A 27,848-nucleotide genomic window follows, 5' to 3' on the forward strand; every position below is an offset into this window, starting at 1 on the left:
CAATGTTTTTTCAATTAGTAGAAATATTGAAATATAACGATGTTTCATTTCGCAATTGAAGGGTGGCTGTAATAACCCGACAGCTCCATTTTAATAAATTTTATTATATATATTCCTTATTTTATTATGTCTAATTTGAACATGTTTTAAATTATAAAAATGTATATCGGGCACACTTTACCGTATGTACTATAACATATTGTAATCGCAAAACATTTTCCGATGCACGTCATCAATCATATCGACATTGACACTAAAGTCTATAAACCTGACTAAATGAAATTTTGGCAAAAATATTTAAATTTGTAGTATAATTTAATATACCGAGCAGCTCTTCATTTTACTTTATAGAGCAAATGATTGTAACAGATATTTAGATTAAAGCTGCAAACATTAAAAAATGTTGTCCTTTATTATTTGACAATAATTGTCAAATAATGCAATTATTGCATTCAGTCATATAGGTTGACAACTTAAGGTATGTTGTCATTTTCCTGGTTTTGCATTATTCCCTGTTCTGTTTTAATTTAAAAATAAATGTAGTTTTTCTTAAATTAGTTGAAAACGGCTTGTCCAAAATTGCTTAAATTTGACAAGTGTATTCAACATACGCAGAACTTTAATAGACCGGTATTTACTGTTATATGGAGATACCTGATTACTGCGGGGTGCGACCGGCCTATTTTTAAAGAGTAATTCAGTAGAAATCTCATTTTCGTAAAAAAGTGGACCTGCCTGGTAATTGCAGCCTTCCCCGTTAAATTGTTAAAGTCTGCTCTCGGAGTACAAAATGTTGCATAATGTTTCCCTAAGAGCTGAAACGCACTGACAACCAGGTCGCAGCGACCAAGCTGCGACGCTGGTCGCTATACGACCTGGTCGTCAGTGCGTTTAAGCTATAAGTCGTGTCATCGTTCATTAAGAAACGATTTGAAGAAAGTTATACTTTATGTTGGTGAATTTTAGAATGAATGTTTGTATAAAAATATGTTAAAGTCTGGTCTAGGAGTAGAAAATGTTTACAGCTTCTTTAAGTGTTGTAGATAGGTTTCTGATCTCTAAGGTGTGATTTTTGGAAAATAAATTTTAAGGGTCTGAAATTAGGAAGAATGTTTGGGGATGAAAGAGCTATGAAATGTTGCGCAAAGGTTTCTGTTGTAAATAATCACTAAGAAGCAATTTTTAGAAATTTATCTCTTAAGGGAGTAAAATTGAGAGTAAAACTGTATGAACATTCGTTATAATTTATAATCTCGTCTAGAAGTAGACATTTTGTGAAGAAGAAAAAATATTTTTGGATATTCATTCTTTAAGAGATAAAATAAAAGGTGTAAAAGTTTGATGTGTCACATGTCCTGTCCTCTATATCAACGTTAATTTATTGTTTCAGGTCATTAATGATATTTTGTATTAACTGATTGTATAACCTGCTTGGCAGTGAATTAAGAATCATCATATATATGTTACGGTTAAAGTCCGATGTCCGGTTAATGTCGACATTAACAGGTTAATGTTTGGGTTTGGTTATGTTTTTGGTTGTTTTGTTGTGGGTTATTCTCGAGATTAACTGGGGTAATGTCGACATTAACCGGACATCGGACCTTAACCGTAACATATATAAGTAATTTTTTAAATAGTATAAGACCACTGCATTTTTTTGATGAAATGTTGTCCTAATGCACCTATATACTTTTTAACACATTGTTAATCACATCCTAAACTGTTTTTTGATCACTAATAAAACTTTGTTTACTTTCTATGATAATTATCATCATATTTAGAGCTTGGACATATTTTATTTCATGAGTAATAATTGATTTAGGTAAAATTAAGAGAATTTTGGAGTTTACATTGTCTTTATTTATTTTTTTATTTTAACTTACAACGTCATCATACGATTTCTTTAAATGTACGTGATTTTTATTGAGGTTCTCTGTGGACAATCCGAGCCTCCACTTTGTATTATGCTGCTTAGACCACACATGATGGTCTGCAATACATGACTCCATTGTTCCACCACTTCGATGAAGAATAAAGTCAGGTTTTGTAGACTATGGGTTCTTTTCTGACCGAAACGTTGTATAAGTTGAAATAAATAAAAACAATGGAAGTCCAAAATTCTTTTAGTTTCAATACTGAATAATTGTTCAATTCATTCAACGGAAAATTGATTTAGGTATTTGAATGCGCTGGCAATTATATGACTAACGAATTCATCTGTCTTAACGATAGAGGTCAAGTCCAAATTAGTTCTGGATTCAAAAAAAAGACGTTAACTAAAAATACTTTCATTTTTTAACCAAGTCGCCGATTACAGGAAGAATAATACATAGATGTGTGAACGAAATATACATAAATACGTGTCTAAAAATATACGCGCCGGATATAACAATTTTATCGCTTATGCAAACATTGACATTGGGCGGTCAATTTATATATTGAGCGACAATATTGACGGCGTTCCACGCGATTGGCCCGTAATTCCGATATCAAATATGCGCCGATTAGACAAACATCGACGGCGGCAACGCCAGAATCGACCCCGTTGTTTGCCGTTCTCCATTTGTCGATTCCGGCCGCGACCATTCCAACCTAATTTCGACAAATCAACGCAGCGAAATATCAAACGCTACGGTTTTATATTAGTTATTGTGTGTTTTATTTTCATAAAAATACTCTTTCACTCTTCCTAGGGTATCAATGCGTTGCGAATATTAGCGATCATCGTAGTAGTTATCATTTTTTTTATCTACCTGATTGTTGTTGAAAATTTGATGTCAGCAGCCAACGGGGTGAATCTGGCATCATCTGTCTGATGGAGCTAACGCTTTACCGCTTGATAGGTGATGAAATACAGCTGTACTTTTAAAAATAGTTCTAAAATTGATATATTCAGTCAGGGGCGCCGACTGAAAAATAGTGGGTGCGGAGCACCCACGAGCATAAGCATCTAATCTAATCAATTTAGCAACATCAAGGCATTCGCATCCCAATCATCAAAAAAGTCCTTTGGTCCATGCATAATGCCCATTATACTGTGGTAGTTTTTCAAAGAGTTCAGTTCGTTTCAGTAGTTCTAAGGAAGTTTCATCGTTCGTTCCTAGGTAATTAAACCAATCCTATTTTTCAACTGTTAAATCAGCAAGCAAATTGACATGAGAACCGGTCCATTTGCTTATATTAACTAACTTTTCTGTTCTTTTTCTGCTTTTTCCTTATTGCACAAGCTAACAAAATCCAAGACAGAGCTGAATTTCTGGGAGCCAATTTCCTAGGGGCCATTTCCCTAGGGACTCTTTTCCTAGGGGCCATTTTCCTAAGGGCAATTTTCACTTAGAAAAAATGTGCTGAAGTGAGTGCGTCACTCAGTTCATTAAAGATAAAACTGTACTGTAAAATTGCGTGTGTAGTTTTGAAAAACTATTTTGAGAACGGTTGCTCGGAGCAATTTTTACTATGAGATATTTTTTAAGTAAAAAATAACGGAAATATTTTTATTTTTGTATAGATTTTTGTACAGACGAAAAGTTATTACTTTTCAAAACAGTTAAAACAAATGTAGGTGGCGACCCCTGCAAATAGGAGTCATAATGACATCAAAATTAAATTTCTCATGTCAAAAAACTCCTAGACACCAATTTTCATCCAAAGATCGACGTTAGTTCAGAAATTATCTGGAAAAAATTGAAATAAAAATGAAACTTCTACACCCTGTATATGCGAATCGAAGTATTTTAGGACATATATTTATACAAACTTTTTTGCTTATTTTTATCTGCAGAATATGCTGCCGAAGTTTCCGGAATACAGTTCGGACCACCCTGTATATGACAAACATTAAACCGGTAGACACAAAAATAATAAAGTGTCATCAAAATCCGTCATAAAAGTGCGATATAAAAATAATAAAACGACAAAACGGCTAAACCCCAATCGTAAAAGCATTAAAGTATTTTTCCAATATAGAAAATTTTTTGATAAGCTTTACTACTTTTCTTTGTTTTTGACATTGGCTAAGACTCCTTGTAAATCTTATTTTATAGGTATTGTATATAAGGCTTAGATTTTCTGAAGATACAGTAAATTCAATGGTATAGATCAGTACATTCAATAAATGTATATAAAATCATGTTAAGGATTTGTTTATCGCACTAGAATATTGCCGTGAGATATTATTGGTTTAATTAGTGATGGTTGACAATTGAGTTAATTGTGTTTTATGATTGTTATAACGATATAGTCAGACATCTACTGTTTCTTTGTGTTTGTATGTACACTATTTATTTCTTAATTATATCATCAAGATCTGTATGTTATAATTTAGTAATGTTAAGTTAAAGCGCAATTGTATTTTTATAGTAGATTATTAAAAGTTAGTATTTTGATCTCGCAGTATCGTATAAAATCTATTCACTATCTATTGTTCAAAGTTATAAAATTAATTAGGTATTTATTATTAGGTACTATAAAATTTACATTAAAATATTATTTTTAAAATTAATTTAATATAATTATTTATATTTAAATTATATTTAAAGTATCAAAAACGGTAATACTTACTTACGGCAATATTATTGTAAATAAGAATAGTTATTTTTTATACAAGACGATAAAATGGTATTTACAAAGATAATGCAATTTTATCGTCGTGTATAAAACAATATTTTTTTTCCATAGCGAGTTACGTTTTAAAAAATATTCAGAAATTATTATTTCAAGGAATTTATTACGAGTAGAAAAAATATTGTGCTAGGTTGGCGTTGGTTTCTATGTAATTTGACAAATAAATACAGCTGTCTCTTTAGTTGTCAGTTTTGAGTCAATATTTTTTAATTCTCTTTCGTGTCGATTGCTGATTGAATGGGAGCCAGAAATTGCTCAAAACGAAATACGTAAATTACCAACAGATATTCAGGCTGAGGTGACAAACGCCATATCTAAACTACTTCCATTTAAATCCCGAATAACTTATGAAAAGGAATACAAAAATTTTCAAAAATGGAAGCAATTAAAAAAACGTGCGAGAAGAAATAAAGTTTTTAACCTATCCTCGCTGTTAAAGTATCATTTAATCTACCCTTGCGGTTAAAGTACTATTTTATCTACTATTTTTGATAGATATAAAGCAATTTAAAATAATTGCTATGGCAAGAAATAAATTATACTATATAACAGTTTAATCGTGTGGAAGAACATATTCTCTAGTTTGAGAAAAAATACTTTATAATCAATTACCTTTCCTCAAGCCATACAAAATCACTTACCACTTCTATTTTTAGATATAGAAAAGAAATTGAAAATAGAAGTTGTAGGCCTTTGCCTGAACTGCTATGGTCTTTTATCGCATAAAAAAAATTAACAGAGAAAATCTGTCGAAAAATTTTTATTCGTAGTTTTTAAATACAACAACCTCTATATTATTTAATATTCAGATATTGAATAACATACCATTCTATTTAAGATTTTTTTATTTATGTTAGCAAACATAATCTTTTGGGTATTATTGGTTAGATTTGTTTTTAATTTGTTATAAAGTGCCATCATAACAAAAATATTTTTTGGTGTTTTTGCGTAAAAGTATGTGAAAGGTATTATTTTACTTTGTTCTGTTATTAATTTAACATAAGGCTTGAATTATTTTTTTTTTGCTAATACATGAGTCCAGACAGCTTGATCACTTATGACGTCACGTCAATGCGACAATGATTAGAATGGTCATTGACAGTACTGGGAGAATTTTCAGGTCAGGGGCTTGGAACACCTTCAAAAAGAAAATTCCACTTCTCCAACTTCCAGTGGATGACATACCAAGAAATTACAACTTTGAGAAACACCTCACTGTAGTATTGAGTAATAAAAAGGATCAGAAGGAAGAAATGTTTGCTCAGCATATAAAAGACCATACCATAACGTAGCATACTGATGCTTCCAAAACCAAAGCAGGGACAGGGATAGGAGTATTTGGGCCAAAAACTAAATACTCCGAATCAATGGGCACCTACTTCAGCATCTTTCAGGCAGAAATTTAAGCTATTGAAAGATGCATACAATTTATCTTAGATAGGGACTATCGAAAACAGGAAATAGTCATCTTATCCTATAGTCAAGCAGCACTAAACGAGCTCAACTGGGTAACCATCATTTCGAACTTGGTCAAAGAATGCCTAGAGAAGTTCAATGGATTAGGCAAAGAAAATAAAGTCCTCCTACTCTGGGTGCATGCTCACCAAGGGATAGAAGGCAATAAAAAAACAAATGATCTAGCTAGAAAAGGAGCGAACACTCCACTGACTGGACCAGAACCGTTCAGTTTTCCAAGCGGGAACCAACTGCAAGCGGAACTGAAGAACCTGGAAGACTGCATCCGTAACCTGGAATGGGTGTTCTCCAGCGGTTTAAAACACTCGAAAAAGTTCTTCAGAACTTACGACGAAGAAAAATCAAAGACTTTCCTTGATTTAAGTAAAAACTATCTTCGGATTGTCACGGGGTTTCTAACAGAACTCAACGAACACCTCAGTATGCTGTAGTTGAGAAACAACAGCAAATGCAGATTCTGTTGGGAAAACGTGGAAACACCAGAACACCTTATAACTGAATGCGCCGAGATGAAGACCGTTCGTGCCATGAACTTTGGTACGGCTGATGTCGAGGATGGAGAGCTGACCTCTGTAGAGCCATCTCAGATACTGGAGGTTTCATTAAAGCTCTAAGCCTGTATTCGTTATAATTCAAGAAGGGGGGACAAACAATAGATCTGTAAGGTCGCGGTGATTAACTCCCCTCCTAAACATTCTATATTCTACATAATGATAGGAACGAAATTCAGCTAGATATTTTGAAGGTATTACGGGGAATTTCGAGGAATTTTTCCTGAAAAGCACAAGCTTTGGCAGTGATTTCCTCCTCGCTCGTAGTATAGATAGAGCGTTATAAATGAAAGAAGAATGCGCAATGGATTCATTGTCGTAATTAACAGTAGAATATGTCTGCATATGATTATGATGATAATGATGATTAGGGTTTTACTACTTGACTTGACTTTCAAGTTACTTGACTTGACTTGAAATTAAGTCAAGTTCAAGTCAATTAGTTACAATTTCAAGTACTTGAAAAGTCAAGCAATTGCTCACAACTATACTTGATTTTTGTCAAGCTACTTGATTACTTCAGTTGGTATTAAGTTTCATTTGATATTTTTAATCATCCACAAAATCCTGCAATAATTAACTTGCCATAGTATGAAATGGCAAAAAATTATGGTACTCATATAGTTGAACCAACATGACTTTGAGAACACGTGACTTTTTAAAAGTGAAGTTTGACAAACGCCCGTCAGTTTTAAATTCGCTACCAACACAAATATAGTGGCACCAAATTCAAATTTTCATGCATTAAGAAAACAGCATATGATTAGCGTAGCGAGCCTGTGTAAGTAAAAGCCTCGTCCTGTCACTTGTTCCCAAAGCTGTGTTGATTCAACTATAAAGGCAAAATTAAACCATTTTTGTATGCACTATATACACTACTTAGGTATGTACTACATGCGTACACCTATAATAATACAACATGTCGTTGTTCGCCGTAAAAATAAAAACTAGAGTTTGCGGCATATAACATATAATTTTGTGTATAATACAAATTACCAATATACGGTTTGTTGCCTCAACTTTATTTTATTTCATTCTAAACTCACTGGCTATGATAGAAAAAAAAATGAACACAGGTCAATATTAATGCCGGGTTTATACAACATTTGCATAAGCCGTAATCATAATCACAGTCTTAATCATCGTCATAATCACAACGCAATTTTAATGTGCGTTTATAGACCATTTTCATAATCATAATTTTTATATCAGTGAAGTTGGGTAAAATAATTAAAGGCTAAGTTCATGGTAGATGTCAACAGATTTATAAGAAGTGGATAGTTTAATTTTTATGATTATGACTCTGATTGTGATTACGACTATGTAAATGTTGTATAAACCCGACATAACTTGCGCAAAGACCAAATTATCCCTTAAAGAAATGTATCATTTCTAACTTTCAAGAAATCTTGAATTCAAGAAATCTTGCAAGACTCTTGAAATTTCTTGCATATTAAAGTCTTGTCTTGTCTTGAAATTTAGGACAAGAAATTTTGAAAGTCTTGTTTTGAATTTCTTGCAAGACTTTTTCAAGACTCTTGTGCAACACTAGTCAAGACTAACCATTGATGTTTTAAAACATCGATATTTTTCAACCGATGTTTTATCAGCATCCATAATATTAAGTGATATTATCATCGATGTTAGATGACAGATGTCCAGTTACTATTATAGGATGCACAATTGCACAGTGCGATAAGATGCAATCAAGTAATATCAAGTAGCTTGAAACTGCTTGATATCAAGTCAAGTAGTAACGATTGAAAATCAAGTAAAGGCAAGTAGTGATGAGCTTCTAAAATACTCGGTTTTCCAAATCAAGTCAAGTAGTTTCTAAAAACATCAAACTACTTGACTTGATGAATCTCTAATGATAATGATGAATAACTATTTCTGTTTGCAGAGAATCAAATTCGGGTCAGCCATTTTCAATCACCCGCCGCGTATTAATAAATCGGGATTGCCCGTTTTCGTAAAACGACTCTGCCCGTTTAGCTGCGAAATACCCGTTAATATTTAACATAAAAATCACATAATATGTACGGGCGATGTCGGGGCCGAATTTATGAATCCGCCGGGTGGCATTTAAATTGGCGCTCGAGTCAATTTTAATGAAACCGGACCGAACTGCCGAGCCGGGCTTCCGGTGTACGAACGGGCATAAATTGTTTCAGGTTGGTGGTGTACAGAGGGCGCTAAAATTCGGGATTTTATGGCGCCGAGGAAAGATCCGGTATGGTGTAGAACATAATTTTTTTGGTGTCGGGAATAATTAATTGTGAGGTTCTCCACCATTTTGAGAACAGAACATTTAACCTGGACTTAGTTTGGAAGTAGAAATCCAGAGTGTTCCTTAATGACATGCTAATATTTAAGAGCCTGATTCTTGGATCTATTCTAAAAGAAAAAAATCATATGAATGTATGTCTTAAACATCTTAATTTTGGAGATACAGGGTGGTAAATTTTTCTAATTTTTTTTTCATAATAACTCTGATTTTATTACAGATATCTTTGTGAAGGTGCCCGGTGGCGTAGAGGTACAGGCTCTCGTCTACCAATCTCAAGGTAGTGGGTTCGAATCCCACACCTGGCATTTCATCAGCCGACTATTTTTATTAAAATAATAGTTTGGGTACCTAGGTCGACTCAGCCTTAAATGAGTACTTGGGATTTACAATCCTGAGGTAATAACTGGCGGTTGAAGCGTAGTGCTAGCCAAATTACCTTCCTTGTATACCCGAACGGCTCTAGTATAGCAAGCTGTACCTTGCTACTCCCAAGGCGTTCAACGCTATATATACAGTGAAACTTGAAACACGTCTTCTATCCATCAAAATACCTTTTTTGGTATACAAAGACTTTTATTTATTTCAACCATTGCCGTCCATACCAATTTTACATTGAATATTTTTGGAGAAAAATACTTCTTTTAAAATAAAAATTCTTTTCAAAATATCCATTCATTTCTAAACATTTTCTCTTGATTTTTTTTGTCTGACGCATAGTTTTTGCTTAAGTCAATTTATTTCAGGGCCAAATCGCTGAGAATATGATGCGCTGACTGGTTGTGTGGAAATCATTTCTGCGTCGCACAGTGTGAAATTTTGACGTTCTAGGTGGAATTAATTCGATTTGCCAACTTTATCCCAGGTCCTAAGTTATTGTAAAATTTATTCAAGGAATGTCCATTCATCAATAAAAAAACATATGTTTATTTTTAAAATCAAGCTTATTATTTAAAAATGCTCATTACTTTATCTTTCGGACAAAACGATAAAATCATCTAAAAATATCTAGCCCGTTAGTCAATTTTGCAGGCGTTTTAGTGAGAAGTGTTTACTTTCACGGAATAACTACATTGATATTATTTTTATATTAGGCCTACATGGTAAGCTATCATTTTTTAAAAATATTTCTGCTATATAGTTTGACTGAAAAGAAATGTTAAAGAAGTACCTGCAGTTACCTATGAAAAATTGTAATTTAACTATTTTAAATATGTTTTTGTTACATAATACCACATAATACCATGATAACTTTGTCATTTCCTGAAAGGCTACTTATTATAACATTCGACATAAAAAAAATTAGCTGCGTTTAGGTGCGCTTTTGCTATACATATATATTTTTTAAGATGGCTGCGCACTTCACTCGTCAGAATGTATATGAGGTTTGTACTTCTAACACTCCAAAGAAGCGGCGAAGCGCTGTGGTGAATTTTATATTGCAACGCTTTGATTCTAGTAATCTTTCAAGAGCTGTCAAAGAAAGTATAAGAGTTTCGGCCAGGGCGTTTTGTCAGAAAATTGAGAACAAATGGAAAAAGGCAAATAGGCATAAACATATCTTCTTATCTAAAAATTCTGATTGGTTAAGGGGAGATTTCGATTATCTGTATTAGCAAGAGTAAAAAATGAAAGAAAAACCTCAAATAGAGTCTCTTTGTGCGGTAAGGTTCGTCGAGAAATCAACAATTGATTATTTTATTTTCTTTGATTGTATGATTTTCTCCGATTTAGATAGTTTTTCCAAATCGGTTTGACCCACAAACATTTTATAGTGTATTTTGTTTGTATATAGTACTTTCTTATTTGCCTTTCTTATAGATTATGTATTTTGGTTCGGCAACGCCACATTTTGTAGAATTTTATACACTCCGTATATTAAACTCCGTAGTTACTAACCTCAAAACTATTCTCTAATCAACAAAATTTTTTATTAAAAATAACATTTTATGAATCACTGATACTATAGTAAAAAAGTTTCCCATATATGTACCAAACATTATGAGAGACCCTGTATATGCCCTACTACGATTATTTTGGTGCATGGTCTACCTTGCCTTGATAAAATTTCTTATATAAAAACGAAAAAGACTAATATTTCATTAAAAGAGTCGCTGAAATATTTTTTTCCAGCTACAACCCGTAAATTTCACACTGTGCGTCGGCTGGAAGGAAATTAAGAAATAAAACAATTTTTTTGTATATGAAAATAACCATTTTGATGCATGGAAGACGTGTATCAAATATACCATCAGAGATATTTTGAAAAAAAAATAGAAAATATTACCACCCTGTATCTAAAAAGTTAAGATGGCATATATTCATATAAAATTTCTTAGAATAGATCCAAGAATCACCTCCTTAAATATTAGCATGACATTAAGGAACACCCTGTATACAGGCTGGTCCGAAAAGTTCGTATAAATTTATGTCCTAAAATGCTTCGTTTCAGAGTTACAGGGTGTAGTAATTTTATTTTCATTTCGATTTTTTCCAAATAATTTCTAATGAAAATTGGTGTCTGTTTTTTACATGAGAGATTTGATTTCGATATTAATATGACTTGTAGGGGCGCGCCCTGCATATTTTTTAACTGGTTTGAAGAGTAATCACTTTTCCTCTGTACCTGTATAAAATTACTTAGTGAAAAATATACATTTTCGCCGTTTTCTGCATAAAAAAGGCCTCTCGCCAAAAATCGCTATAATCGACTAACCGTTCCCAAGATATTTGGAATGTAAAATTATAAATACATGTCATTATTGCCGAAAAATAAACATATTGGCTACATAATTATTTGACGAAAATGATAAATCGGGAAACTTTTTATTTTTTTAAATTAATCATAATATTTTCCAGCAAAAATTATCATAAAACAGTTTCTGTAGAACCTTTGGCACAAAAACATTTCAAATTTCTGATTTTAGTCTAATAACTGTCTAGTTATAGTCTGTCCAACGAGAAGATCCTTGACAGTGATATATGTGTCTGTCATTTTAATTTCAAAGTAGTTTATTTTATTTTACAAAGAAATAAGTTGGTACAACTGGAACGCATAACAGGAAATATTTAAAATTTGACTGACAAGTGATTCCTTCAAAATATTATGAAAAAAACTGTAAAAAACTGAAAAAATGTAATCGAGTTATTTTATTTAAAAAAACGGTATGTTAATACAAAACAAACAAAAACAAAACACCACATACCAAAAAAATATAAATAGAAACTATTTCTTACTTTCAAGCGTCAAGAAACTTTCCGCATTTTATTTTACAATTTTGTGTACAAATACAAATTTGTAATATTCCACATAAATCAAACAACATAAATAAAACAAACTATTTTATTAATAATAACACTTACCAAATTTTACACCTTAAAGGTTGATTTTTGGTTGAACTTTAATCTTGAATCTGAAAGGTTGAACTTCAATCTTAATTTTTTTAAACCAGTACCTTTTGACATTATTTTTCTGCAGTACTAAAATCCATTATTTACTACTACTCCAGTTTTTAGTATGTGTTTAGTATGGTCCTATTCGAGATGCACTTATCTATGACGAGATGGTATACAAATTTTATTGATGGTAACTTGTAACTTTATTGGTGTATAAGACTTTCTGCCTGGACAGCGAGTATTAACCATAAACTGTGCTCTGGATCTACAGTTAATTTTCACTCGATTTTTCATCCACTTGACTTCAAAAGACACAAAACACACGTAATAACACGAATCAAAATGCATCATCTTCCAAAACGCAGGGCATTTGACACAAAATTATAACCTATAATTTGACAAGACTTTGACAAGCGTCAAAAATCTAAAGGCGAGTTCATACCCATCGGTGTCCGTTTATCGTTCATCGTTCCGTCAAACCAATAAAATTAAAATATGATCTGTCATTTTTAAAATAAACCAATAAAACTGGTTATAAACAACAACAGACGACGCATGACGGATTTATATTTAAACCCATCCATAGTTAACTTAAAAAATATTAGAAACTTTTTTTAGTAAAATAAATAGATTGGTATGGGACGTCATCTGCATTTCTTCTGTCATCGTCTGTTAGAGAGTTATAACCATAGATAAAAGAAAATAATCTTCTATTAAGATAGATATGAAACTTAATAGTAAAATTTTGGGCCAAAGCGCCCCTCCGTGTTCTTAGTAGAGACTACGTTTAACCCAGCGCCTTCGCCTTTTCTGCTGTAAATATTTTTTATGTTTATATTTGATTTCAAAGGATTTAGTTTTAAAGTTACATTGATATATTAGTATATCAGAGTAACTTTAATAAAACATAAGAATATATATATTTTACAGTTTATTAAATATAAATTTTGACTACAAGGTAGAAAGTAAATCACAATATTTGATAAAAGTTATAAGTATACCATTTTACAGTTAATAAATAATAAAACTATTTCTGACTATGATATTTAAAATTTATAAGATAGATAGAATATTAAAAAACATACCAGTATTTGCAGACGCAGGCCCAAATTCAATAAAAACCAAAATTTTTCCTGCGAAAATCGGGCTTTTTTCACACAAAAGGTATTTTTTGATTTATCAACACTCATTGTCAAGTTGACAATATACAGGGTGTTTTCTAATTAGTCTAAAAAATTGTGGTGTGATTCCTCATGTCGTGTTCTTAAAACAATTTTTATATAACCATTTGGTCTAAAGTACTTCCTTTCTGATCTACAGGGTGTTAAAAATAAAAAAAACGATATTTTGCTTAACATAAATGGTACACTACTGTTTTTTTAAAGAAAATATATTTTTTTCTTGACTGGCCATCCTTTTTCAACAAAATTATTGATCTTTTAAGTTTTTCTTGTTCATCAAACGGTTGCCGAGAAAAAAATAAATATACTTATTAAGAGCCCGCCTTAAGCCGTTTTCTAACGATTTTTTATTTTTTAGATTAATTAGGAAACACCCTGTATGTGCATATCACAGGCAACCAAATAAACTAGTAACCTCTAAAAATTATTTTTCCTACCACTAGCGACATATCGTGTTTTTAGTTAGTACTAAATTATTATATCAAAATTTTACCATATAAGTTTCCAGGCAATGGTTATAACGCATGTTCAATTTTTGTTAGTGATGACATGTATTGATTATTTCGATTCCAAATATTTCGAGAACCAATAATCGTAGCAATTTTTAGCAAGATATCTTTTTTTACGAACAGAACGGCGGATATGTATATTTTTTCACTCAGTAGTTTCATACAGTTTCGGACGAAAATGTATTACTCTTCAAACCAGTTAAAAATATGTACATAGCTGGCGCCCCCGCAAAGGGAAGTCGTATTGACATCCAAATCAAATTTCTCATGTTAAAAATCTTCCGGACACCAATTTTCATCTAAATATAGCCTTCAGTTCAGAAATTATTTGGAAAAAATCGAATCTAGTAAAAACCTAAAAATGAGATTTTATACTGTTACGGATTCCGTGGGTCCACTATTTAAACTCACGATAAAATACTTAACGAATTTATTTGTTTCACTCTGTACACACAACTTATACTATTTACAACACAACTTATGCAACTACTATTACTCTAACGGTATTTCGTGGTATTTTCAAACTTCAGTGCACCTTGCGATTTTTTTAGCAGTATGCAGTTATGCAACCAGTAATATACCTTGACAATACGAACTTTTCTCTCTGCAGAATATGCTGGCAAAGTTTTACGAATACAATTTGGACCCCCTGTATAAACACTTTATCAAAAGACTATACTTCAAAGTTTGGAATGAAGAGCAATATGAACACAACACACAACACATCATATAGCCACGGCTTATTCTGTATCTAGCTAACCAACTTTCGACTTCCGGTGTACGAACGGGACACCGTTTGTGTTCCATGTAGGTGGTGTACAGGGTGAGTCAAATTTGACGCTTTTAAATGGAAACACCCTTTTCTATAGGAGATAGACGAAAACTAATATCGGTGTCTGGAGCTCAATTTTAATTAAAAACATGATGGTGAAAACCGTACATCAATATCTGTTACCGTTTCGGAGTTACGGGGTGTTTTTCAAAAATGTGCATTTTTAACAAATCGCTGTAACTTTTTTGCTATGGAAAATTTTGTATTTCTATGAAAACATTTCCAAAGCACCTTTTTATGTAGAATTTGATGGTTTAAGTATATTTTTTTTTAATTAATAATTAATGAGTTATCAACAGAAAAATTGATTTTCTATTTGGGACACCCTCTATATTTTTAATTAACTGAAAAGAATTTAATATTACCTTTCCAAAAATATAATACATTTGATATTTTGTTATAATCCCTTTCGAAATACAGAATTTTACAAGAATTAGAAATACTTAGCAGTTATGAAAGGGTATCTTTCACCCCTACTGAGTTAATGAATTCCGTGAGAAATGTTCAAAAACTGCCCCGTCTGTCAATAACAGAAGACGGTCGATATGTCGAACACCTGTAGCAAAATCTCATGTCTTGGTTTGCTATTTATTTTTATTGTTATTAGATATAGATTAAATGTGTTGATGTTGGTTAAATATATTTTAAATTGTTATAAAATTCTGCATTTCTCATAGCAAATATTATTTTCGTTTTAATTGATGCTCACAGCTAGAATTTTTTTGCATTACAGCCGGTGCCGTTCAAAGCCTATATACTTATTTAAAGGGGGCGAATTTTTAAATACTCTATATCTCGAAGAGGAATCGAGTAAAATATCAAGTGTGTTATATTTTTGGAAAGGCAATTTTAAATTATTTTCAATAAATTAAAAATAGGGTGTTCAATACAGGGTGTCCCATATAAAAAATCAAATTTTCTGTTGATAATTCTTAAATTATTAATTTAAAAAAAATTATACTTGAACCATTAAATTCTACGTAAAAAGGTGCTTTGGAAATGTTTTCATAAAAATACAAAATTTTCCATAGCAAAAAAGTTACAGCGATTTGTTAAAAATGCATATTTTTGAAAAACACCCCGTAACTCCGAAACGGTAACAGATATCGATATGCGGTTTTCACCATCATGTTTTTGACAAAAATTGAATTCCAGACACCGATATTAGTTTTTGTCATCTCCTATAGAAAAGGGTGTTTCCATTTAAAAGCGTCGAATTTGACCCACCCTGGTACAGAGCTAATAAAAATATATTCGAATTTTCTTTTTGCTGTTTTTCATAAAGGCCAAAATAACCGAGTTATTTTACTTTAAAAATTAAAAAAAAAATATTGTTTTACTAAATTTTCAAAATTGTTGTTTTTTCGTTTTTCTAAATCTAATTTACTATCTATATATTGTCATATTATTGATTGTTGTTGACATGTTCTTTTAACTGAAAATTTTAAAATTTTCAATTTTTTTTTAATTACAAAATTTTTATCTTTTTACAAAAAAACTTCATAGACGTGTTTCTGGAGTTTTACACTTGTTTAAGTTACCCTGTATAGTTTATGTAATAAACAGTTTGCTTCAATATAAGCGATTTCGATTTACAAGGTATTCAAGGAATGTAACCCCCGCGTTAAAACGAGGGACTTCTGTATATTTAACAGCATAAACTAAAATATTTCTGTTTATTAAGCGTTATTAATATCGAGCACATTTTCAGTCTGCGAGCTGAAACTTCCTGATTTAAGTTCGTTAATGCGACAGATGAGACCGAAACAATTAAAAGCCAACAAAAAACTAAGTAGCATTTCCTCCGTCTGTGACGTAAATATAGGCTGCGGCGTTAAAAGAAAATTACAAATCTTTTTACATGTCTCTCCCCAATCCTTTTTTTACCACGAAGAATATCGGGTTACGTTGCAAGTACAGCTAAGCCATCCATAACCGTTCGAGTCATGTAACAATAACTTATGTTTAACATGTGCAGTCGCTTTTTTAAGATTGTGGTTTTAAAACGTCGAAGCTCGTCTAAGAAAAAGAAATATTAAAAACGATATGTAATTATCCCATATATTATTAGAACTTCATGCATTTGTAAAGCGATCAGATGGTATTCAGACCCCAAAATTCTACCCGTCAAAAGGATTGTCATTCGACATTTTCCGTCCCAATCTTCGTTGATTGAATTCAATCAATTCAAAATTGTTGCGTTAGAAAAAATTGACGTGCATCATTATATTAACAAACCTACTACTACTGTCTGTACTCGCTGACGAGTATTTGACACGCATCAGAAGATGGTTACGCAAGGCGTTTTCTTTCATGAGCTTTTCGGTGACTGAAAAGCCCGATATGTGATGTTATCTGCTTTCCGCAATCCGTACATTCAAAAATCTCATTGCTTTGTTGCCTCTTTACTTTTTGGTTACCGTGGTTAATTGAGTTTAAAATTCTTCTCCATTGCGCTCTATTGTGCGTTGCCTCCTCCCACTGATTCTACATGCTTATCCCGCTTTAAGTTTTTTGGAAAATATCTTTGTACCTTTTGAGTTGTCCAGCCGGTTTCCTCTACCGTTTTAAGCGGGATTTAGTAATCGTGACTTCAGCTCTCATAGCTAGCTTTTTCAAGGACCGATACGTTTCAGACAAGGTGGTACCATCTGATTTTTAACAGTCATCTAAGGTGTCTTTTATGCAACTTGTTTAATGCGTTCATGTGACGGCGCGGCGCGGTGCGGCGGTACGGTACCCAGGTTTTGATTCCATATAACATAGTGGGGATTATTATTGCTCAGTACACTGACTTTAATGACTGTCTTTTAATTTTCAGAATGCTCTGGAGGCGCCGCTAATTATGTGCTGAATTTCATGAGTAGAAATTTCTAACATATAAATAACTATTGAATTTTGTTTGTCTCCGTGGACTAATGCTCATACAGAAAGGGTATTTACAGTGGTAAATAGATTGTCGATAGGTACAGAAAATACACAATCATTTCTACATTCTTTAAAATGCATGATAATTACAAAATGCAATATGACGGGGTCCGGCGAATATTTTGTTAAAAAAGTGAGAGATACTCTGCTCGTAAAAAGATTCATTTTTCCGAAAAGTAGCGAGTTCTTTCCTTTTGATTTTGGAAGCTCGGCCAGAATTTTATTCAAAAACCACTGTAACAAACTAACCTAATTAAAATTATTCATATACTTATCATATTCATAAAAATAAATCTGAATGGATTCCAGATGGAATGAATGATCGTAGTAGTTATACCGATGACTACTAAACATGTGTTGTGGTATTGCTTACATTCATTGCGAATCTAGTGTTATAACGGAAGAGGATTCCAGATTTTTTACGTCATTATTTTACTTCTTCTGTGAAACTTATTACTTTACTTTTCAGAGTCATATTTAACAAATCGTGAACAACAAGTTTTAGTTTGCAAAAGGGGAGAACGAGTAGTTTCTACTTCTCTCAATGTTTCCGCTGGAGTTCCACAGGGCTCAATTCTGGAGCCACTACTCTTCATTTTATTCACCGCAGACTTACCTTCTAATATTTCAACTTCTTACTATTTATATGCGGACGAATGTCAGGTATATTTGCCTATTTTGCCAACTAGACAGACTGATTCCATTGCAGAGATTAATGACAATTTAACGATAATCAATTTGTGGTCGAAGAAGAACGGTCTGTTACTTAATCCTGAAAAAAACGTTAGCAATGCTGATTGGCACTGATAGGCAGATGGCCAAAGTCCAAATAAAGGACAAAATTTATCTAAACGGAGTTCCCATAAGTGTTGAAAACTCATGTAAAAACCTTGGTCTCACTTTTGATAGTAATCTAACATTTAATACTCATGTAACTAATATTTTAAGAGCAGCCTATCGAAGGCTGAAATCAATTTACAGGTATAAGTTTGTGCTGGATGCTAAAACAAAGTTAAGGCTAACTGAGGCAACTATTCTGTCACTCTTTGATTATTGCGATACTGTGTATGGTCCTTGCCTTTCAGATATAAACCAAAACAGAATACAGATCATGCAAAATACTTGCATGAGATTCGCCAACGGCGTTAAACGTAGAGATCATATAACGCCATCATACTTACAATATGGTTGGCTAAAAATGAATAAGAGAAGAGAGGTACATTTTGCGTGTTTCTTACGTCAAATTGTTAACTCTGGGCGGCCGGACTATTTATATCAAAGATTGCAATTTGCCACTAACATTATTGAGCATCCCAGGAGGATTTCACTCTCTTCTGGAATGTACCACCACATGCCACCTCTGCTTTTAAGGGGTCCTCGCTTATTACGCCAGTTTACTTTTTAATTCTCCCCTAATAACTTAAAGACTATAACAAATAGAACTACCTTCAAACGGAAGGTAAAAAGATTACCTCAAAGATCTGTGGAGTGCTCTCTGATTTTCCCCTCTATGTTTTTGTGATTATTTTTTTCTTTTGTTAGTTTTAGTTTTTTGAATACATAATACATACCTTCATAATAATTTTTGTTACATATTTGTTTAGTAATAGAATAATAGGATTTATTATACATACATTTGTAATATTTGTCAGGTTGGGCCTAAGCAGCCTTGGCTGAGCCCCGCCTAATAAAGACTTTTTGATTTGATTTGATTTGATCTACATATAATTTTAGGAAATATTTCAGATAATTAAATTACGTTATCTTACACTCTCTGTCATTAGCTAGTTATGACCTGTTACTCACATGCTCTAAATAATAGAATTTTAGCAGTAGGAAAATGATACGCAGATAATTCGAAAACTGTCAGATTGGGGCTTAAACCAATAATACTAGAATATATACAGGGCGAGTCTTAAATAAGTGCAAATATTTTCAGGGCTGGTAGATCTCGATAAAAAAAAACATTTTTCTCTTTACCGTTTCTCAAATAAAACCAAAATAACTGAATTATTTTACTTTAAAAATTTAAAAAAAATGATTTTTTGGAAAAATAATTTGAGAAATCTTTTTTTGAGAACCAGTGGATCTTTTCTGGAGTTTCTTTCTTGTAAATGTAATCTACTACCTATGTTGCCATATTATCAAAAAATTATACCTTTTAACTAAAAAAACATTTTTTTAATTCGAAATTTTCAAAAAAAAAATATTCGCGAAAAAACCTCATAATCGTATGTTTGGGGTCAAGATATATTCGTATACTAGCTCTAAAACATTTGCACTTATTTAAGAATCACCCTGTATAGTCCTTGGGTAGAAACAAATTGAATGAAAGTAGCTTATATTTTTGACGTTATATACATATAAAAAATATCAAGAATGAAGGTTTTTATATGAAATAGTAGAAAATTTATAATTTCTAAATATATTTTTTATCATATACTAGCTGACAAAGCTTATTCTGTTTTTATTTCAAATATTATTATTTAAAATGAATTTTACTTCCAGATGATACCTTGGACTACTCTTCCCTATTCGCCGCCAACTTCCTGCGACGGAGGCAACATGGCACGGGCAGTGTTTCCACTGCTGCCGCCCTCGGCCTCACCGGCTACCGAAGTGCCCTCTGGGATTCGTCGATAGTGCCCCTCGATCCACGGTACCTGTCCACGTTGGCGGCTCAAGCTGTGTCCGCTGCGGGGGTCAATGGTAGTGAAGACACCAAAGCCAAATCTTCAGGTAAAGCAGACAAATAATCTCCATCAATAACATAACATATAAAAAAAAATTCTTGCAACGGTGTTCTTTCACTATGAAAAGTTGTGTATATAAATTGTTATCTAACTAAACCTATCTACATCTGTAGTGACCTTATCAATATTAATCCTAGTTGACACGGTCATAGTATACTTTCATCAAATACACTTAGACGCTGCGCTGCGTCTCATTTGGACGCCACTTGGGTCATATCAACCGATTTTAAATCAGTTGGTCCGATCCAAACAACGACCAAGTGAGACGCGCGCAGCATAAGTGTATTTGATCCAAGTTTTACCTAACATCCAAGTGTATTTGAACCAGGCTTTAGACATATTTATTTCTATAATAATTATAATGACTTATTAAAATACTTTAGTTTTAAGTGCACTATTTATATTTACCAAGGCCAGGTTGTTGGTAGGTTTCAGGATGAGTTCAGACTTAAACCAAGTTGAACTATCTTGGTCCAGAGCCAGTATTGGGAAAACCCAAATGTATTGCCCGTAGTGCACTAAAACTCTGGATTAACGAAAAGCAGAATGTCCACTGGAGGAACAGATAGGGGTACAGACACATTAATGCCTTTATTCAAGGGCCTAGCTCTAAAATCACAAAAGAACTGTTAATGCTTAGCAGAAATAAAGTGCGGTGTAGTTGTGTATTACAACAGGTCTCTTGACAGGACACGACATGTCTGGCAAATGTTACCTGAACAAGCTCAACCTATATCAAGGAAGTCTTTACTGCAGTCTCTGCGATAAAGATTCTGAAGCAGCGCCGCGGAGCACATATATCACTGCGAGACTTTGGATCACAAGCGACATTTTTAATTGGGGACAGCAAGGCTAGAACCGGTGGAACTATGCTCCCATCCTTTCAAGGACTTGCATAAGTTGATGCAGGGTACAGGGATAGGAGATGGGTACAGGGATTGTGTCTGTCTCCTTTCTATATCTGCGCCCAAGATATAGAAAGGAGACCGACACAATAGGCCTCACAGGTCGCAGTGTTTCTGGCGGAAGATTATTGACCCTTGTTATTGAAAAAAAAATTACTTATGGTTGAACCTCGGGTTAAATTTAGTTCAAAAATTATGTATCTGACTATTAAAATTGAGACAGCCATTTTCGAGGTTTACACTAGGCTTTTAATCATCTTTTAACCTCATACTACAGAAATAAAATGGCCGAGTTCAGCATTTTTCAGAGTTTACATGGACTCAAGTTTAAACTATATTTGAACAATCAGGGCTTAGTAATCGAAATAGTAGATAATTGTTTTATAATATGGTGTTTTATAATTATAGGTCATAGAGATAACTTAAGAATGGGATTATTTTAAATATAATTGTTATTGTATACCGTGTGGTGCATCGGAACATGGGACATTAGAAATTCAATGTTAATTTTGAAAAGGTCAGATATTATCTCCCAAGATTATTTTATGCAAATGTTGTATTAAACCTTTTTGAAGAGGCGTTAAAGTTGTAAACTGAAAAAAAGGATCTTTCAGTCGAAATGAATATGACTTTGACCCAAAAGATTGGCGCTTTTCAATAGGGCCAAGAATGACGTTTCTTTGCCCAAAGTATTAACTCTCTTTTCTTAAACTTTAAAAACTTACTTTAGAGAATAGAAGAATCTATCTGTCCAAAGTATTTCACTCTTAACCCAAAATTAATATGCAAAGAAGTTCTGGCTACAAGAACAATAGTCTCTTTGATTCATGCAAAAATTCTTGATTGAAAAGGGACATTTCTTGATTAAAGAGACACTTTTCTTAAACCAATAGCGAATACCATTGACACAACTAAAATTTATTTTGATCTAACGGAAGTCTATATATCATATACAGGCATACAGGCATATTACGAGGTATATTATTTTCTGATAAATTTAGGTTTTCCTAGTCTGTAGTAAGTAAAGTGATATTATTTTTCTCGATAGTAGGTAGTTATTTCTGCTTCTTAACTCCTTGGTATTTTTTGGGGTGGTTCATCACTCTACAAATTACAAAAAAAATGCTACATCACGGTTAATGAAAGTAAAGCAAACAAATTATTAAAATTATAAGCTTGGGTCACATTTTGAATTTTTTAATACGACGACTTGAAATTCTAAAATTTTTGTAATTATTTGCATAAAAAAATCGATACCTATATTCTTATTCTATCTATAGTCAGGCATGCATTATCTAAACAGGTGCATTAGGTAAATGTCTCTTACCTTCAAATAAAGCAAATAAATGCTCTAATTTCCATTTTTTTAGAAACTCCTTTAAAGAATCCATATATTCTAAAATTTGTCCATAAAAAATGACAAATACATGTTAATAACACTAATTTGTTTATATGATATGCGTTTAAAAAGCAAATTATGCAAAATTCCAAGTGGAAAATTCCAAGCAACAAAACCCGTGCGTAATATGATGTGCGACCTATCAAATGCGACGTGAGACTGATCGGACTGCCGACTGATTGTATATACCATCCTTCGTCATCGTCTTTGGCGTGTCGTTATTATTTTTCATCAAGAGAGTATTTAGCTATTGGAAAAATGGGCATGTTTCTTGAATGAACTACTTCCTAGCGTATTTTTGTTATCATCTTAAAACAAAGTAACTTGCACTTGGTTGAATGAAAATAGATTCAAGAGAAATTTTCTAATTTTTCAAGAGAACAAGTTTTCTTGAGTTAAGAGAGTTTTTCTTCAGGGAACATATTTTCTTTTACGCTAAAATAAATTCTCTTGCCACTAATTTTTTAACTTTTGTTCAAGTCTATCTTTTTTATCAGTGTACTTTTGTGTAGAATTATTTTCAAATAAAAAATTTCAAATAAATAACTTATTATTATCTAGATTCCTCATTTATTTTAAATAGTATACTTGTAGTAGGTAGCATTCCAAAACTGACATCGCCATTTGCACTGACTAGTTAGTTTCCGTCTGGATTTAACGCATTTTTTCAAAAAAATAACTTACTATTTTCTAGATTTCTTTTTCAATTTAAATAGTATGGTAGGTAGCAATTCAAAAGTGACATGGCTATAAGTATAGGTTCTTGTAAACAAAATCAAATTTATAACATCTACGTTTATTTAATGTATTGTGATTTTATATAGGGTATATGATTTATTCCTATAAAATCTGATGTATAATTTTCATTAAATGATATTAATTAAGTATATTATATCAGCCACGCCTATTAGTAAATATTGACTTACTTATATTTTTAATGCTTACTACACATCAATAAAATTTGTGATAGAAAATATTCTTACCACATGCACTTATTACATAGTATCGAAGATAATAAGTTGCATAAAACCTCAGTATTGTACTTGGATGATTAACTAACGATTTTGATAAACGAATTTGAGAATTATGTTGAAGTGAATAGGGATCGATTAATTTATTTTCAACGATCCAATCGACTCATCACCTTGCGATATTTTTTTCCTTATTTATCTGAAAATAATTCACAGATATATTAAGTATTTCTAAGTCGAAGATAACATTGTTTATTAAAATCTAAATTTATGGTTGTTTCAAAGTATTAATTTATAGGAGGCAGCTTTTTGACGTTTGTACATATTATAAAAGACTCTGTTGCGATAATTGTACCAAATACCAATGCCTTATATACGTCATTAAAAACCATGAGTGATACTGGGCGTTAAACCTATAGTTTTTTAACTGAAAAAATATTCTTGACTAACGGAATAGTTTAAATAAAATTTCATCACCATAGTTTTTTTCAAATTAGAATTTTCATCAAAATATCGACCTTTGTGCAGAAAATATCCTAAATAAAAATGACCCTCCAATACCCTATATCCCCGAAACAAAGCATTTTTGAACATACATTTATACAAACTTTTTTACCATATTTTTATCTGCAGAATATGTTACCGAAGTTTTCCGATTACCAATTTGGATCACCCTGTATATTGAACCAGCATTACTTTTTTAATTTGTTTGCAAAAGTCATGAAAACACGATTTGCAATAAATTAAAACAATTGTAATTATAAGAACGAACAAGTAACTTTTTATCATTTTTATTTATTTCAGTGGTTCAAAAAATATGATTTTTATTTAAAAAAAACCGTTGAAAAAATGCTGTAATTTTCAAAATATATAGATTTACACAAGATGGTTATGATTAAAATCGATTAACTTTTAAAAAATTTGTAAGTAAATAGTTTGAATTGTGCTAAAGCATAACCTTTATTTTATTCGAAGTTTAGAAATGGGCCGAGCATGGTAGATTAAGTTTGGGGGATAGAGGGAGCAGTAGATGCTAGTGGTTAGCGATGGGAACTATCGAATGAATTAGACTATCGAATGGTTACTGAATGAATGATTTCAACTATCGAATGGTTTTATTCGAATAAAATCATTCATTCATTTGTATACTAAAGCATATGTGACAACCTCGCCGTGCAACTAAATGGTTATCGTTGAGCCACGACTATCGAATGCTTTTAATAAATGAAATTTAGTATTCGTTTGATTTTTGTGTGTGTCAGGCGTCAGTGCATTATTAGTTCTTCCAAATTTTTATAACTTCACCTTATAAATACTGTGCTATTTTTGCGTTTATTAAAATATTTAAAATACTAAAATAGTAGTTTTTTTAATTGGCGATTGTGTGCGTGTGCAGATGTCAAAATTTTTCCGAAAATTTGTGTGATTTTTCGTAGCCCGATCTTTCAATTATTTTATTTTATATGGTATATATGGTCTATTTTTTAATGGGAAATTTTGAGAAGTAGCAATTTTTAAGAGAGATGAGATGAACTTAGAATTAATTTTAAAAATACATATTTGTATTTTAGATGTTTTAATAATACGAATTAGTTGAACTTAATAATCATATTTAAGTAATGTGATTAAGTAAATGGTTATCGAACTCAAACTATGGGGTGAGAAAATTAAATTGAAAGTTTTACACGTGCCAATTTAAAAAAAAATAACGATGTTTGTATTTTGTTTATGCTAATTCTCTTACATGTAGTTTTTTGCGAAGAAATATTTCATTTATTTTTTAAAGTAAATGCCAGTAAAAGTAAATATTATTTTTAAATAGTAATATAAGAGTACCTAATATAAATAATTTTGATTCCTAATTTTTTATTTATATTTTCCTTCCATTACACTGCATGCTTAGAAAATTAATAAATCTTTATATTTCATGATTTTAAAGTTTCTTGTTAATATAACAAATTAGTTCTGTAATTATTATTATTTAATAAACCAACTTTGCCAAAAAATTTAAAGACTATATTATTTTTAAATAGGATCTAATATAAATAATATAATTTTGACATCTAATTTGTTGTTTATATTTTGCTACTACGTAAAAAAAATGTTTATATTAAATTATTTAAAATTTTGTTGTTAATAGGTATAACAAATTATTACTGTTATTATTATTTTGATTATACCAGTCTTTGCTTAAAAACATTAAAAATCATTTTCCTACATCCAAAATAACAAGTATTATTGCAGTATAACAACAGAATATTAATAAAAAAAATGCAAAATATATAGACATACTATCCCTAACTAACTAAAGCCAAACAATAATATTCTTTGCTAATATCAACTAATACCAAAATATGGCAACAGCGCCCTTCATAATGTATTTTCTGTGTAAATACTAGCACCTCAATAAAAAAAATAATGTGTCCTTATCTTTATATGACTCCGCAAAAAATCAAAGATGCCGGCTTCTTTCATAGCATTGCCACCGCTGTCGGGTTTCTCGGAAAGAAACCTACGTCGCCGGGTGACAACTAAAATCCAGGTAATATTTTATTATAATCGATCCTGACGAATAAATGAATTTCATAAATGAATGAATTTTATAAATGAATGGTTTTTGCTGCCGAATTACTAGAATACAATATTTCAAGGCAGATGACGCATCTATTCGATAATTTTTATTCGAATAGTTTTCAACGAATGTTTTTTCACTAGCTATCGAATTATTCGAATGAATTGCAACTATCGAATGGTTCGATAGTATTCATTCGATAGTTCCCACTACTACTAGTGGTCATTATTGTAGGGAGGTCAATATCTAAAATATTGCGTTGATTTTTTTAAGATGCGCCCTCGGACGCGTCCAAATTTAGTTGGTTTCTTACAAGGTACTTGTACTTGTACGTTTAGTTAAAGGAAAATAAATATAAACTAGCTTTTTCCCGCGACTACGTTCGCGTTATACCTCGAATCGTTCATGCATTGATTTCAATGATTGTTTACTTCTTTATAGATAGAGCTAATGTGAGCCTTACAAATGCAATATTTAAACTATGTTTTTAAGAGTTTTAGAGCTACTCGTATATAATATGAAAGTTAGCAATTGTCGATTTTCTGGGTATTATACAGGGCGAGTCTTGAATAAGAGCAAATATTTTCAGGGCTGGTAGATCTCGATAAAAGAAACATTTTCTTTTTACCGTTTTTCAAATAACTCCAAAATAACCGAGTTATTTTAGTATAAAACATTCCAAAAAATAAATATTTTTTGCTTAAATTTTGAGAACCACTGGAGCTTTTCGGGTTTTTCTGTCTGGTAAATTTAATCTACCTACTACCTATGTTGCCAAGAAATTATGGTTTTTAAATAAAAACTAAAAAGAAATCTAAAAAGTTAAATAATCTTAATAATTCTAGAAGTTGTTATCGAAATCAAAGTATTTCAAAGAAGTTCAATTTTGGCCCCAAAATTATTTTGAAATCTTGCTTTTTAAAACTCTTTTTCAAATTTTTCTAACTACTTCCATTGACTGAAACTAATTATGTATGTTTTGATAGAGGCTTTATGGCGCTCTTCTGTGGCGGTTTTTTTATTTCTTAATAATTATATATAGGGTGTTTTAGAACTCGAAGCGAAGTCTAAATTTTGCAAAATCTGAGAAAAGAAAATCTCTCGAAAATAATAAATACTGAAATGACATTTACCCTCTATGGATAGAACCCTACCTATGGTCCCATATAAACTGTATTACTAAAATAAAAAGCTTTGACATATAAAGTTTTTAATTGTCGCTTTCCTTGATATACTCCCCTGATTTTATTTTATTTTTCCAGAGCACTAATACTCTCTTTATATGTTATTTTTTATTCCTAGAAGGATGATTTGAAGAATAAATATTTCGTTCATATTATTGGTGTCACTAAATAAACCCTTGTATAATATGTGATACTTCTAGATATTTTAGTAATGCATTTTCGTACAGCAAACTTTCATTCCCTATTCTACCCTATTCCCAATTTATACCCTTAGTATGAAT

The 27,848-nt window shown here is 31.8% G+C and overlaps 1 protein-coding gene across 1 annotated transcript in view; it reads left to right on the forward strand.

Annotated features, from left to right (window-relative positions):
- LOC115876877 (zinc finger protein Gfi-1-like) overlaps nucleotides 1-27,848 on the forward strand; it is a 131,635-nt gene that overhangs the window by 18,020 nt on the left and 85,767 nt on the right. Inside the window, exon 2 of the mRNA XM_030892899.1 lies at nucleotides 20,292-20,522. Within this exon, the coding sequence (XP_030748759.1) occupies nucleotides 20,292-20,522 (231 nt within the window). The remainder of the gene's footprint in view (nucleotides 1-20,291; nucleotides 20,523-27,848) is intronic.

The sequence above is a fragment of the Sitophilus oryzae genome, unplaced genomic scaffold, assembly GCF_002938485.1.
Source record: "Sitophilus oryzae breed Bouriz unplaced genomic scaffold, Soryzae_2.0 scaffold_1059_pilon_pilon, whole genome shotgun sequence".
Lineage (NCBI taxonomy): Eukaryota > Metazoa > Arthropoda > Insecta > Coleoptera > Curculionidae > Sitophilus > Sitophilus oryzae.